At 38.0% G+C, this 16,199-nt stretch overlaps 1 protein-coding gene across 1 annotated transcript in view; it reads left to right on the forward strand.

Annotated features, from left to right (window-relative positions):
• LOC126352433 (eIF-2-alpha kinase GCN2) overlaps positions 1-16,199 on the forward strand; it is a 284,800-nt gene that overhangs the window by 77,357 nt on the left and 191,244 nt on the right. Inside the window, exon 7 of the mRNA XM_050002687.1 lies at positions 6,143-6,309. Within this exon, the coding sequence (XP_049858644.1) occupies positions 6,143-6,309 (167 nt within the window). The remainder of the gene's footprint in view (positions 1-6,142; positions 6,310-16,199) is intronic.

Consider the following 16,199-nt stretch of genomic DNA (forward strand, 5'->3'; position numbering starts at 1 on the left):
GAGACTAGTTAGAAACCTGTAACCACCTTAATGATTTCATATAGTACTAGAATTTTGTTGTATGATTCATGCATCACTCTTTTTGTAGATGCACAAATTTCTGCTAACTTCTACCTTTCAGCATTTCCACATTCTTTTTTGTACCGAGAATGCATCAGTCTGTTTCCTCAGCATTTTCTTATTAAACCATGGTGAGTCTTTTCCACCTTTAATCCACTTGCTCAGCATGTGCTTCTCCAAAGCCAATTTACAATCAGTTTAAGCCTGCTTATAATTACTTCATGTCCATCATATTGGAACTAAATGGTGTCCATTCATGGTCTAAGCAGGATACCTGCAACTGCTTATCTGTCTAGCATGGAAACTCTCATAGCCTTCTTGATGTATTTATTAACTTGACTGCACATTACCAGTATATCATGACCATTAACCCTTTTCTCTATATTAGTACCATTTATAAGGTCAGGCCTGTTCGTAGCTACAAAATCTACAGTATTTCCATTGTGTGTTGAACTGGCTGCTCAAGACAATGTTTTGAAAATGCATTCAGAACCACTCATAAGACCGTTTGTCCATATAATCTGAGTGAGTCCATAGACATCCCAGTCTATACGTGGTAGGTTAAAGTTCTTTACAACTAATATTGCTCAATCAGGGTACTTTCGCAATACTGATCATAGACTTACTTTGAATCATTCTGCAACAGTTGTGGAGGTGCCCGGTAAGAACTTCAGTTGCATCCAGATAACGTCACCATCAGGTTCAATTTTGACTTCTTATAGAGACTGTTTTTGTTGATTGTAATGCTGTATAACCTGTCTTTTCGATACATGTTCTATTTCTCGTTAAATATTTCAAAGCTTTCGACTTCAGGTTTCATCCAGTTCTTGGTTCTGAGTATAAATTTGCGCAGGTTTCATGGGAGGCATTAAACTCAGGAACTTTGTTACAAATTCTTCAGCAATTTGCTGGTAAAATTTTGACATTTGAATGTCTGTGTATGGCCTGATTTCACTCCCTTCATATAGATGGTGAGTGTTTATCAGAGCATCTTTAACAATCGCGTGGCCTATGGGCAGGGTGGAGGGAACCATGTGCACTTCGCAAGTACAATGCTACCTGAGTAGCTGCTTCCTCTGTGTGGTGTGCACCTAATCTATCGAGGAAGGTCTTACCATTCTTCACCTCATAATGCAGATCCAGAAATCTACAGCCCAGACCAACACAGAACCAACGGAGCCTCTGGTTGAGGCCCTTCATTTGGCTCCAAACCAAAGGACCCTGATCTTCCACTTTATGTGACTGTTAAGAAAAACTGCCCATATAAATTGTGTTAAAAATGAAATCATCATACAGCACAGTCAAGAATTTTGTAAATAAATCATTTCTGGCAATGGTCCTGAAAGATTACTTGTGTGTCTAGAATTACCCTGATTAGTGATTGAAATGTTCTGCACCCCAGGCTCAAACCCAACCACTGTTTAAATTTTGAATAAAAACAGTCAACAATGACAATAGAAGACTCTCAGTGTAAGGAGTCACCCCCGTTCTGCTAACGGCCATGATGACCTTGTCTGATAGAGGAGAGGAGCAGACAAGAGTCTCAGGTCAACTTCTTGTCCTTGGGATGGGAAACTGGGTGGAAGAGTCAGCAGTGATGAGTGGCACGAGAATGCAGAAGGGAACAGAAACCAGTGCATTAAAGACATGTAATGTATATTCACAGGACATGTGGTCAGTAATTAAACAAGTGTCATCTTCTTTCCATTAGCAAAAGATTCTGAATTAGTCTCCCATTTTGGGAGCATGCTGCCAAGTGGGAGATAACCCTGAGAAAAATTGTGAATAACCAATGAAAGGATGATGTATTACAAATTACTGTGTGGAATGTTAGAAGTTGAAACATGGTAGGGAAGCAAGGAAATTTTAAAACAAAAATGTGAAGGTGCAGCCTAGATGTAGTGTGGGGTAAGTGAAGTGAAGTGGAATGGAAAGCACCTAAGGATTTCTGGTCAGACAAACGTAGAGCAGTATCAGGAGCAGCAGAAAATGGTATACTGGCAATGGGATTGTAAAGGAGGAAGTGGGGTACTAGAACAGTTCAATAGTATGGTTGTTCTCACCAGAATTCACAGCAAACCAATGCCAACAACAATAATTCATATATATATGCCAACATAAAAACCAAAGTATGAAGAGACAGGGAAAATATGTGAAGATTTGAACAGGTAATCAGCTGCTGCAAGGAGATTATAATGCCTAGTTCATGTCCACCGTGGCACTCGGGGACCACAGCACAGTTGCAACACGTGAGGATGAGCTTATGAGAGCCCAAAACTGTCCATGATAATAAAAGAAATTTACAACTGAAGCAGTATTTTCAACCTTTGGGCTAATAATCAGGATTGAACAGGTATTCTGCATTTAAAAGGAGATGTTACTCTAATAGTAGTAGTAGTAGTAGTAGTAGTAGTAGGAGTAGAACAACAACATACAGGAGAGTGAGGACTTGATAGTAGGAATGTGACAGAAGAAAGACTAATTGAGTTGTACAATAAATTTCAGCTAGTAATAGTAAGTACATTGATAAAAAACTTTAGAGGTCGTGGTAAGCTTTGAAAAGGTCTGACATTATGGTAAGAATGGCCAAATACAGATTCAAAAATCAGATGTTGGAGTCTAAGGTATACCCAGGATCAGATATATAGACTGATCACATTGTGTTAATGACGATGAGTAGGCCAAATTTAAGAGACTCGTCCAGAAGAATCATTGTTTAAAGAAGGGGATACTGTAGTATTGAGGAATGATGAGATGCATATGAAGATATGTGAGGCTACTGATACCATTATATTGAATACTAAAGTGGACAGATTAGTTGAAGAGGAATGATCGTCTCAGAAAGGCAATCACAGAATTTGGTTAGACAAACATATGTAGAAGGAAGATAACTGCGATGAAATCTTGGGTAAAAGAAATTCTTCATTTGATCGATGAAAGCAGGAAGTGATATTCAGGGATACAGAATTATGAGACACAGGAAGGAAATGAATAGAAAATACAGGTAAGCCATGGTGAAAGGACTGCAGGTAAAATGTGAATAAATTGGAAATGAAATGTTTGTCAGAAGAACTGTTTCAACACGGGGACAGATGAAAACAATCTGTGGTGAAATTAAAAGTCAGTGTATCAACATTAAGAATGCTTGGGAGTTCCACTTTTCAACACAGAGGAGAGAGTTGATAGTTGAAAAAGAACATTGGAGATCTCTGAAGGGGAGGGGGGGGGGGGGGGGGCGGGTTGCTTTGATTGAGGAAGAAAAGTGAGTCGATTTGGAAGTCATAGGGGATCATGTAATAAGTCAGAGTTTATGGAGCAGCTGTCAAACAAGGCAGAAGATATTCATACAGGTGGTTCTCTTTTCTCCAAAGGTCTCTTTAACTTTCTTTTAGGCAGTATCTATCTTACCCACTAGTGATATATACCTCTACATCCTTGCATTTGTCCTCTAGCCACCCTTCTTAGCCGTTCTGCATTTCCTGTCGGTTTCATTTTTGGGACGTTTCTATTCCTTTTCGCCTACTTCATTTACAGCATTTTTAGGTTTTCTCCTTTCATCAGTTAAATTCAGTAGCTCTTCTGCTACCCAAAGATTTCTACTAGCCCTCCTCTTTTTACCTACTTGATCCTTCGCTATTTCATCTCTCAAAGCTATCCGTTCTTCTTTTACTGTGTATCTTTCCCCCATTCTTGTCAGTAGTTCTCTAATACTCTCTTTGAAACACTCTACAACCCCCTCGTTCTTTCAGTCTATCCAGGTTTTATCTCCTTGAATTAGCACCATTTTGCTGCTTCTTCAGTTTTAATCTACTGTTCATAGCCGATAGATAGTGGCCAAGAATCCACATCTGCCCCTTGATGAAATGTCTTACAAATTAAAACCTGGTTCCTAAATCTGTCTTATCATTATATAATATGTCTGAAACATTCCATTGTCTCCAGGTGTCTTCCACATATACACCATTCTTTTATCATTCTTAAAGCAAGTGTCAGCTATGATTAAGTTATGCTCTCTGCAAAACTCTTACCAGGTGGCTTCATCTTTTATTCCTTATTCCCGTTTCATATTCACCTACTACTTTTCCTTCTCTTCCCTTTCCTACTGTCGAATTCCAATCCCTTTTGACTATTAAATTTTCGTCTCCCTTCACTATCTGAATAATCTCTTTTATCTCTTCATACATTTCTTCAATCTCTTCATCATCTGCAGAGCTAGTGGGCATATAAACTTGTACTACTGTGGCAGGCATGGGCTTCGTGTCTATCTTGACTACAATAATGCGTTCACTATGATGTTTGTAGAACCTTACCCTCTCCCCTTTTTTGTTTACTCATTATTAAACTTACTCCTGCAGTACTTCTATTTGATTTTGTATTAATTCCCACTACATCTAACTTCAACCTATCCATTTCCCTTTTTAAATTTTCTAACCTACCTGTCCAATTAAGGGATCTGACATTCTGCCCTTCGATCCGTAAAACACCACTTTTGTTTCTCCTGATAACAACGTCCTCCTGAGTAGTCCCTGCCCGGAGAGATCTGAATGGGGGACTATTCTGCCTCCAGCATAAGATACCCAAGAGGATGCCATCATTATTTAACAATACAGTAAAGCTGCATGCCATTGGGAAAATTATGGCTGTAGTTTCCCCTTGCTTTCAGCCATCCCCAGTACCAGCACAGCAGGCTGTTTTGGTAAATGTTACAAGGCCAGATCGGTCAATCATCCGGACTGTTGTCCCTGCAACTACTGAAAAGGCTGATGCCCTCTTCAGGAACCACATGTTTGTCTGGCCTCTCAACAGATACCCCTCCATTGTGGTTGCATCTACGGTACGGTTATCTATGTCGCTGAGGTGTGCAAGCCTCCCCACCAATGGCGAGGTCCATAGTTTATGGGGAGGAGGGGGAGTGATAAGAACCTGTGTATTACATGATAAGCTCGGAACTGTACATTTTGCTTATGTTCATTCAATATTGAAATATGGTGTGTTTTGGAGAAATTGTGAAGCTCGTCAGAAATCATTTAGATTGCAGAAAAAGATTATTAGATTAATGGAAGGGTTGGATCAAAGATCATCGTGCAAGTGACTATTTAGGAAAAATAAAATACTATAACTTCTATTTATTTATATACTTGAAAATGTAATTATTATAAAAGAAAAACTAAACAGCAGCAGTCCGAGCATCACCCATAATGAATCTGTACATAGCTACCACACAAGACAAATAAATGATGTACATGTACAACAGACAAACACAATGTTGTTACAGAAAGATATGCTCCATCCTGGCATCAAATTGTACAATGCACTACCCAAATCCACAAAATAATAATGGACTTAAACAAGTTCAAATCAACTGTGAAGGATTACTTGGTAGGGTACTGTTTCTATACAGTAAGGATATACCTAGAAATACACAACTGCATCACCAATTATGATTTTTTAAATAAAATCTGTAGAGTAAGAAAATAGTGAATAATTTTATCTTTTGTTAGAATGATGTCTGAGAAAAAGGAAAAAAAATGAAGCAATATGTATTGCAATTAATGAATGGTCCAATATCTTTTGTACACTGTTTAGTCCCTATATTCACAGGACCAATAAATAAATAAAAAAAAGTCTTGGTAGAACAATTTCATAATTGTAAGGGATAAAGCACAAAACTGTTAAAGTTCTACAGTGCTGGAACATACCGTAAAACACCCACAACTTTTTTACTTTTCATTTATAAGCACCAGTTAACTTTAAAGTTGTCTGTGAGCAGGAAGCAGTTTTCTTTCTTTATAAATATGAATTTGGATCACTCTTTTGTGTTTTTTCCACAAAGGACACCACAGATCTGTTGCATTTATTCCTTTCTTTGTATTGGAGGATTGTTATAGGTCAATCCTGTTGATCGTGACTGTAGAACACACATTCTTTTATGACAGTGCATTTTAGAAATGTTTCACTTGACGTTTGGAACATTCTGAATCTACGCAGAGTGCACAGTGGAAAATAGAGTGGATATCCTTCAGATTTAATGTCATTGTTCTTTTTCTCTCACGCATAATAATTAGGTGATGTTTGTTTGTAGGTCATGGAACAAGAGGATGTGTGGTATATTCGGGAATGGACATGACTACAGGGGAACTACTGATAATCACTGAGTGGTGCCTGCGCTGCCATCAGAACAAACATACAAGACATGCTTCACCAAGCGATGATTCAGAGCCAAGCGAAATGACCAACTACATGAAGCAGGTACATCCCATGTATCTTTTGTACATTTTTAGAAAAACTGTTTGTAGCTTATTGAAGAAACTGAGTGCATTGTGTAGTCCGATCTTCATTTTGAAACTGCCTTCTGTAATTATTACTGAGGTTTTATCACCAAGAGAGCTGTAAGTTAATTGCATAAAATTATGTACAACTACATTTCCAATGAAAATCTAAGAATTTGGAAATTTCCTTCTGAATCTTAATGACACTGCCCACATCCCCCTCCCCCACCCCCCAAAAAGAGTAATAATAATGCAGCTTGTCTGTGCACTCTGTTTTGACACTCTGAGCAGCAGTAACTGTGCTGAGTTTAGAGGTCAGCAGTGTTTGCAACATTTATTCTGTTCATCATAAGAATGAACTTACGTAGACAAACACAAATTTGATGATTGGTCAGAAGCCATAGCACACGTACACTGTTGGTGTTACGCTCTCAGAAGTATGTCTTACTTATATATTAGGTATCTTATTACTAATTTATGTTAAATGGAACATTAAGATATTCTAATGTATTAACAGCCATCAAGTTGTTGTTGTTGTTGTTGTTGTTGTTTTTTAAATCGCGCAGAGCATAACTTAATCATAGCTAACACTTTACAAGAATCACAAAAGAAGGTTGTATACATGGAAGAAGCCTAGAGATACTGACAGGTTTCAGATAGATTATATAATGGTAAGACAGAGATTTAGGAATCAGATTTTAAATTGTAAGACATTTCCAGGGGCAGATGTGGACTCTGACCACAATATGTAGGTTAAAACTGAAGAAACTGCAAAAAGGTGGGAATTTAAGGAGATGGGACCTGGATAAACAGACTAAACCAGAGGTTGTACAGAGTTTCAGGGAGAGTATAATGGAAAAATTGACAGGAATGGAGGGAAGAAATACAGTTGAAGAAGAATGGGTGGCGTTGAGGGATGAAGTAGTGAAGGCAGCAGAGGATCAAGTAAATAAAAAGACGAAGGCTAGTAGAAATCATTGGGTAACAGAAGAAATATTGAATTTAATTTATGAAATAGAAAATATAAAAATGCAATAAATGAAGCAGGCAAAAAGGAATACAAACATTTCCAAAATGAGATTGGCAGGAAGTGCAAAATGGCTAAGCAGGGATGGCTAGAGGACAAATGTAAGGATGTAGAGGCTCATCTCACTAGGGGTAAGATAGATACTGCCTACAGGAAAATTAAAGAGACCTTTGGATAAAAGAGAGCCACTTGTATGAATATCAAGAGCTCAGATGGAAACCCAGTTCTAACCAAAGAAGGGAAAGCAGAAAGGTGGAAGGAGTACATAGAGGGTCTATACAAGGGTGATGTAGTTGAAGACAGTATTCTGGAAATGGAAGAGGATGTAGATGTAGATGAAATGGGAGATATGAACTGTGTGAAGAGTTTGAAAGAGCACTGAAAGACCTGAGTCGAAACAAGGCCCCAGGAGTAGACAACATTCCATTAGAACTACTGACAGCCTTGGGAGAGCAAGGCCTAACGAGACTCTACCATCTGGTGAGTAAGAGGTATGAGACTGGCGAAATACCCTCATACCTCAAGAAGAATATAATAATTCCAATCCCAACACAAGCAGGTGTTGACAGATGTGAAAATTACCAAACTATCAGTTTAATAAGCCATGGCTGCAAAATAACAATGCGAATTCTTTACAGACAAATGGAAAAACTGGTAGAAGCCGACCTCGGGGAAGATCAGTTTGGAGCCCATACGAATGTTGGAACACGTGTGGCAATACTGACCCTACAACTTATCTTAGAAAATAGATTAACAAAAGGCAAACCAATGTTTCTAACATTTGTAGACTTAGAGAAAGCTTTTGACAGTGTTGACTGGAATACTCTCTTTCAAATTCTGAAGGTGGCAAGGGTAAAAAACAGGGAGCGAAAGTCTATTTACAATTTTTACAGAAACCAGATGGCAGTTATAAAAGTCGAGGGGTATGAAAGAGAAGCAGTGGTTGGGAAGGGAGTGAGACAGGGTTGTAGCCTCTCCCCGATGTTATTCAATCTGTATATTGAGCAAGCAGTGAAGGAAACAAAAGAGTGAGTATTAAAATCCATGGAGAAGAAATAAAAACTTTGAGGTTTGCCGATGACATTGTAATTCTGTCAGAGACGGAAGGACTTGGAAGAGCAGTTGAACGGAATGGACAGGGTCTTGAAAGGAGGGTATAAGATGAACATCAACAAAAGCAAAATGAGTATAATGGAATGTAGTCGAATTACATTGGGTGATGCTGAGGGAATTAGATTAGGAAATGAGACACTTAAAGTAGTAAAGGAGTTTTGCTATTTGGGGAACAAAACAACTGATGATGGTCGAAGTAGAGAGGATGTGAAATGTAGACTGGCGATGGCAAGGAAAGTGTTTCTGAAGAAGAAGAATTTGTTAACATTGAGTATAGATGTTAGTGTCAGGAAGTCGTTTCTGAAAGTATTTGTTTGAAGTGTAGCCATTTATGGAAGTGAAACATGGACAATAAATAGTTTGGACAAGAAGAGAATAGAAGCTTTCGAAATGTGGTGCAACAGAAGAATACTGAAGATGAGATGGGTAGATCACGTAACTAATGAGGAGGTATTGAATAGGATTGGGGAGAAGAGTAGTTTGTGGCACAATGTAACTAGAAGAAGGGATCAGTTGGTAGGACATGTTCTGCGGCATCAAGGGATCACCAATTTAGTATTGGAGGGCAGCGTGGAGGGTAAAAATCATAAAGGGAGACCAAGAGATGAATACACTAAGCAGATTCAGAAGGATGTAGGTTGCAGTAGGTACTGGGGGATGAAGAAGTTTGCTCAGGTTGGAGTAGCATGGAAAGTTGCATCAAACCAGTCTCAGGACTGAAAACCAGAACAACAACATCACACTTCCTCTGTAGTTTCTATTTCAAAAATCATGTACAGTCCCAGTCTTTGTACTGTTGTGCTCTGATTATCATGCTGTTAATACGCAGTATGACAATGGGCGAGGCTGCTTCCTGCTCCATAGTGAAATAGCTTGTGAAACTCAGTTAAAAAGTGCCAAGAAATAGATTGTTCTTAATGTATTTCATAAATTTACAGGAAAAATCAGCTTTGAATTTTTTTGAAGGACTGTTTTTGATACAATTGAGATATAAATACACATTGGATGTAGAATGAAATTGTTAGCATAGTTCATTGATAATCAGGTGCAGCAGTTCATGGATTGCTGGTTCAATTACATCTTGTATGCCACCTCCACCCCTGTTCAATTTGAAATACCTACACCTTTTTTATGTATTATGCATGTCTTCTTGTTTCTAATTGCATATTGCATGCGAAATTCCTGTTTTCATTTCAAATATAAATTCTTATTTGTCATATTTTATGAAAGATTGTTAACAAAGACTTCTTTAATTTTTTTAAAAAAAACCTATTTAATTTTTTATGACAAAAAGAAAAACAAAATAATCTTTTTGTGCATTGTTTTATACACAGATGTAATCTCAAAGTGAGAGGGGTCATAGAAACATGAAAAACAATCAATTTCATAGCATCAAGCACACCATACAAATGCCACATTTTTACATTTGACACTGTACCATTTCAATATGAACCCAACAGAACTGATCTGGAGCCTAGTTAAGTGATTTGTCGCAAGAAATAACAAGACTGTTAAGCTACCGGATGTTCTGGAACTAATGCAGACAGCTTTTTCACGTCATTGTCAAACACTGGTGGGATATAAAATGGCACGTCATAAAAGAAGAGGAGAAAATGTGCCACATAGGTGGCTTTATGGATTCTGTTGTTGATCGAATCTTTATCAATGTAGATGATGACAGTTCCAGAAGTGAAATGTATTTCTCGGATTTGGATAAGGAAGAAGCCAAGAGATTACCAGACGACTGACTGTAACTAATACTTTCAGTGGCGTCAGAATTCAGAAGTATTGTGAAATACATGCATTTGCTTTTGCAGCACACACAGCTCACTGAGAAAAGTTACCTAGTGTTTAACGAATTTTCGCTACTCTTGTTTGTGATTGGAATACTATGTTAGCTGAGCACGAGAGTATTTTATGCTTTCCATCTGGTAACCTACGAAGTGTGCGGTAGTGCTGTAGTTTTGCCGAATGTTATTTCATTCTCTTTAAAAATTAAAATATGTTTGAAGCTGTGTTGTTTCCCTGCTTGTCTGTTTTTGCATTTGAATTGCAACTGCTCACATCATTGTAGGTTAGTTTGGCCAGCTTTCTGGTCAGTGTTGTCCACGTTAAATACATCAGTAAAGCTGTCATCCCACATTATCGCTCATTCTGTGTGTGTGTGTGTGTGTGTGTGTGTGTGTGTGTGTGTGTGTGTGTGTGTAACAGCATAAAATGTATCCTTATGATCATACTTGACTGTACTGGACACAGCTTGGCTTCCATCCCATGTGAACCGAAACCCAATGGGATTTGAACAAATGTGGAAGAATACAAGATGTAATGTTTGCATCAGGTTTATTTAAATGGGGAATGCAGTATAGGGTATAGCCATTTCCCACCGACAGGCACTTACTCCTGTTGAACAACTGCAGCCCTTTGAACAGGTTCATCTTGTGGTACCTGGATGGCTGTATAGACCAGGGTGTATATACACCACGAGACAACCGGGAAAAACTCCGGAATTTTTTAGAATTACGTGAATTTTTATTGTTTTGGTTTTCAGTAAAATTTTTGTAATTTTGAGTGGTAAGAACTGATACTCCTTAAAAAAGGAATATTACTGTATTCCACTACTGCAGCAATAAAACATAAAGGAGGGGAAAAAACAAAAATAAAACTTACGTTGCAATCACAGTGCTCACACAACCGTCTGCCAACAGCAAAAAGGTGTCAAATGCTTTAGGACGAAGACTATGCAATGCTTCATGACAACAAGCTGCTTCTGATGAGTGTGACATCACAACTGTTTACATTAGATTCATTTGAGTAGTTGACAGTGAGCTCACGCACATGCGCAGTTGTCGCATATGAGCAGTACCGCTCCCTCTTCTGGCTACATGAAGTGTGGCTGTTAGCTGTATCGTCAGTAGCAGAAAGCAGCCAGATGCTACCCACAAAAATTTTTTCTGGTGCGCCCAATTTGCCAGATTCGTACATGCACAGAGAATTCTGAGTTGTAATGGGGGGTTAGTAGTCTCCAAGTGACCCATGTTTATGTTTAGTGATTTTGCTATTTCCTCTTCATTACAGCTCTCATGTCAAATGAAGAAAAAAAAATTGATTTATGTGGTCAGGAACTATCAAGTGAATTAAAATACAAGCACATAATTACTGAAGGCTAAAATATGTTATTAGTTTCAGTTTTAGGATTTAATTTTATTTCCATCTTTGACAGTTAAGCATGAATCTCCTTGCAGAACAATGAAGTTATTTTTGTCAGTTTCCTAAAGAATTTTGACTTTTATTAGTGTTCTCCGCTGAGGCAGTCCATTATTATTGTTTTCCACTGAGGCGGTCTATTTCTTCCAAATGAAGTGTTTCATCTACGCTATTGGCTAGTTTCAACTGTTCACTGAATTTAAAGTACATGTTTTCATCTTCTGGCAAGAATGGCATTATGCCATAATAAAGAACCAAGCATGAAATAATACAGTGCTGGTACTCACAAGAAAATTTACATCCCAATAACCGCACTGAAAAGGTTAATAATAGGTTGAGTCCTACTCCATTGTGAATTTGGACAAACGAATGTGCATGTTAAGCTGAATTACGCATTTTAGTATGGTTTACAAAATTCCGGTGCTCTTGGAGTATCCTCTGACATCGTCTTTCTTTTATGATATAATGTAAGAGTTCTTAATATTTTACATGTACCAACATACTGGCTTCTTATGTCATCGTAGCTGTGCTCAAACAATAACGTTTTTTTCTGACACTCTGACAACTGCTGAAAGGAACATATTCCTAACAGGTCACTGGAAAATATTTCAAATAGTAGTTTGAAATTGTTACTTTCAAAGTAAATTTCCTTTTACGCAAGATGGATTATGTAATGTGCAAGAATGTGCAATTAATTTTTTAACTCACAGAGTGTTTGACTCTTGTTTAGAAATTAACACTTTGAGGACATCCCATCTGGATGAATTTCCCAGAAGATCAGACATTTATGTCATTATTTAATATTTTTATGGCACAGTTGTGTGTTGTATCTTAAAGTGTAACACACAAAAGGAGACCAATATTATGAGGGCTGGAACTTTAATAGTGGCAGCTATTTATTCACAGCTTGAACAAAATAGATACCTGTTTCAAAGTTTTACTGACCGTCAAAGTAGTCAAAAGCATTGTGAATAACCCATTGCCAGCGATGTGGAAGTTGTAGGATACTCCCAGCAGTGCCAGTTGTGTTGACAGTTCAGTTTTGAAAGACAGCCTATGACCAGCTTATAGGCAGAAGTGATGACACTTCCTGCAGGAGCTGGCCATCATTTTACAGGACAGTGCTCAAGCACATATAGTGCAAGCAGTTACTGATTTGTTTGACTGATGGGGCTGCTAAGTGCTATACCACCTACTGCACTCCCCTGAATTAAGCCCTCGTAAGTTCAACTCAATTTCTAAACTGAAGGAAATACTTAACGTCATTCGCTTCAGAACTGCTACTAATCTGTCAGGCAATAGGCCACACAGCTCGAACTGTCAACACAACTGGCACTTCCACATCGCTGCCAATGGGTTATACACAATGCTGGTGACTACTCTGAAGGTCAGTAAAACTTTGAAACGTGTATCTATTTTGTACGAGCTGTAAATAAATAATTGCCAGTATTAAAGTTCCAACCCTTGTATATCTGAAAGCTTAGCTTCTCTTGCAGCTTATTAATCTTTGCAGCCAATATTATATATAAAAGCTGTGCTTTTCTTGTAGCTATACTCCGTACATTCATTTAGAACATTAACTTTTCCTAACTGTGTGTTTGCGCTACTTATCAGTGATACTGTTATTGGCTGACAATGTGACTTTCCCTATGCTCTAAATATCCGCTGTCAGTGGTTGGCGAGATCACGTGATATGAGCTGAGTAACCAAAGGTCATCACTATCTAGATTTAAACTAACATGCTGTGTAGCCATTCAAAATATTGATAAGTTTTACAGTTCCTAGGGAAAGTATACTGTGACTTAACATGGAAAATGTGTATTTTTAACTGAGTAAAAGTGTATTTTTTATCGGAAATTTTGAGAAAATCCAGGAATTTTTCCTTTTTTTTTCCCACCCCCTCCTGCATATACACTGTGATAGGCAAATTGATGTACATGTTGGACACAATGTATCGATGGCGTGTCACTGCTTCCAGCAATGTTCAGGGAAACATACCTACACAATAGACAAAGTTTTGGTCATCTGCTTACTAGGCCTGCGTAGGGGTTGACCTTTTGTGCAAAGAGCAGTGACAGACTGATCATCATCCAGGGAAGAAAACTAGTCACATATTGCACCTGCGGTGTCAACTAAGGACAAATTGGGATTCGTCTGCATGTAGCAGGACCAAGATCATGTGTGCCTCTGGCCAGGCTCCCACGTTAATCCTAGTGTCGTGGGTTGCTATCAGTTACAACTCATGGTCACATATGGTGTTTCTACTGGGTAACATAACCAGTATCCATTACATTACACTGGCGTTATACAGATGCTACTGCCATTTCTTCAACAGGAAGGTAATGTGCTTTTGTAGTGGGATAGTGCATGTACACATTAGGCTGCCGCAATGCAGTATTCTCTTTTTGTTGCACAACAGCTTCTCTGGACAGTAAGATCACCAGATCTCTCACTAATTGAAAACATACGTGACACATTGAAGCAGGGACTTACTCGTTCTCCAGAGCATTCAAGAACCATTGTGAGATTGCAACAAAATGTGCAAGATGCTTGGGACAGTCTTACTACATAATGCCATCTGGCACATTTACGATCATTTGCATATGAGAAAAAGCACCTATGTTGCAGCCAGAGGGGAGTACACTGTGTATTGTTGTGACGGTTTGGGCACCTTTTACTGTGACTTGTTTAATTTGGTTTGAATTATTTTATTGTATGATTCTACAATGATGAACAAGCACCAATAAAATAAAATGAGTGACCTTATCCATGAGGGTGTCACATTTTCTTCTGGCAGTGTATACTTGGGAAATATGCAACGTGCTTCCACTCATTATGAAGTGACTTAAGGCTGTCTGATGAAATCTCGACTAGTAGGCAGCTCAATTTGGCAACTACATGTTGACATATTTGTATGTATACTGGTCCAGTGTTACAGAACTCTGCACACAGTGCCACTTGAAATTGAACAAATTAACTGTCACTGGCAGCTTCTTGCAGAGGTCAGAAAGTAACCTGGATTTCGTCAAGTTAACTATTTGAATGTAGTGTTTATGCAACAAATGATCAAACTACAGACACTAAATTTTCTAAAGGGATGGAGAAATACTGTTGCCTTTATAAATCCAGTCCAGCACAATACTTGAGAAGTACTGAGTGAAGTATTATATGATTTCAAAATTCTTTTGTGATAGTTTAGGATGTAGGCAGTACACATCAACTTTGTTTCTTGTTGTTCCGTAGTTGCTACTAAAAGATTACACCCTATTTCTTACTGTATAAGAGAGAGAACTTGGAACACTTTTTTGTGCTCTCTTCCTTACCCAGTGGCCTTGAAGTAAACTGACAAGTTATACTGAAGATCAAGTCGATTGACTCCTATTTGGGAGTGTAGACTTCAAATCACCATCAGATAATCTAAATTTAGATTTTCTCTGGTTTCTTTACATCATTAAGATGAATACTGGAAACTTCCTTTAAATAGAACATGATTGATTTTCTTTGCTGCCATTGCCGAAATTAGTATATCTTTTTTCACCAGGCTATTCATTATTTCCTGTTCATTTGACAATGTCATTACTAATGCTCAGCTTCATTTTCACTTTGTGAACTATGTGGTTGCGGATTGGTTAGTGACAGCAGTTACTAACCATTCTATCCATTTGCAAAGTGCCCAAGAAGTAAAGCCAATCACATATAATCTGGACCTTGTTCTTTTTTGTTTGTATCTTTGTTTACAATGTGAATGGAAACTAAATTCAATATCTGCACACTTTTAGTTTGCCTTTCCCTCTCCATGCTCCAGAGTCAGCAGAAAAAGATGATTTTTGTTAAATTGTGTGTTTGGCAATTTATACAATCACAGTTCAGTATCTCAATAGCTGTTTAGTATTCTATTCAAATTGTATCTTTCTGTTAGTTTTTTGGATTTTGGATATTTTGTGCAAAAACAAAGTATGATTCAGTTCATGGCCCATCAACATTTTCACCCACAACTCATTGCATGTGCTTTATTTGTTATTAATAATAAAAAATATATTATTTTCCAGTTTCAACTTTGCAGCATAGAACATAAATACCATTTTTTCTTTTTAACGTCAATGCAATAGAAGTGATGACCTTTCTCCCATGCTATCACACATACTCACGTTGAAACCTGGTTCCACTGCAGGCCATGAAAGGTGCAGAAGTTCTTACGATTTCAGTGTTGTTGATAGATCAGCAATCGTATGGCTGCCGACACTTGTTTCACAGCAGCAGAGGATTAAATTGGAAGAGCAGTGTGTTCGAAGTCATTCAACTTCCGTTTCATTTAGCATAATTTTCTGTGATTGGGTTTTGGATTGCAACAGCACATACAGTGAAACCCCACTTTTACACTTTTCAAGGGACTCCATAAAATGGTGTAAAATATAGGAAATAATGTTTTAAGCTGTAAAAGTTACGTATAGAATACCCCCTTGCATTTTTGCTCTTTATGTATTACATATGTACATACCAGGCATCAAAAGGCTTGTCACAGACTT

The sequence above is a fragment of the Schistocerca gregaria genome, chromosome 1, assembly GCF_023897955.1.
Source record: "Schistocerca gregaria isolate iqSchGreg1 chromosome 1, iqSchGreg1.2, whole genome shotgun sequence".
Taxonomy (NCBI): Eukaryota; Metazoa; Arthropoda; class Insecta; order Orthoptera; family Acrididae; genus Schistocerca; species Schistocerca gregaria.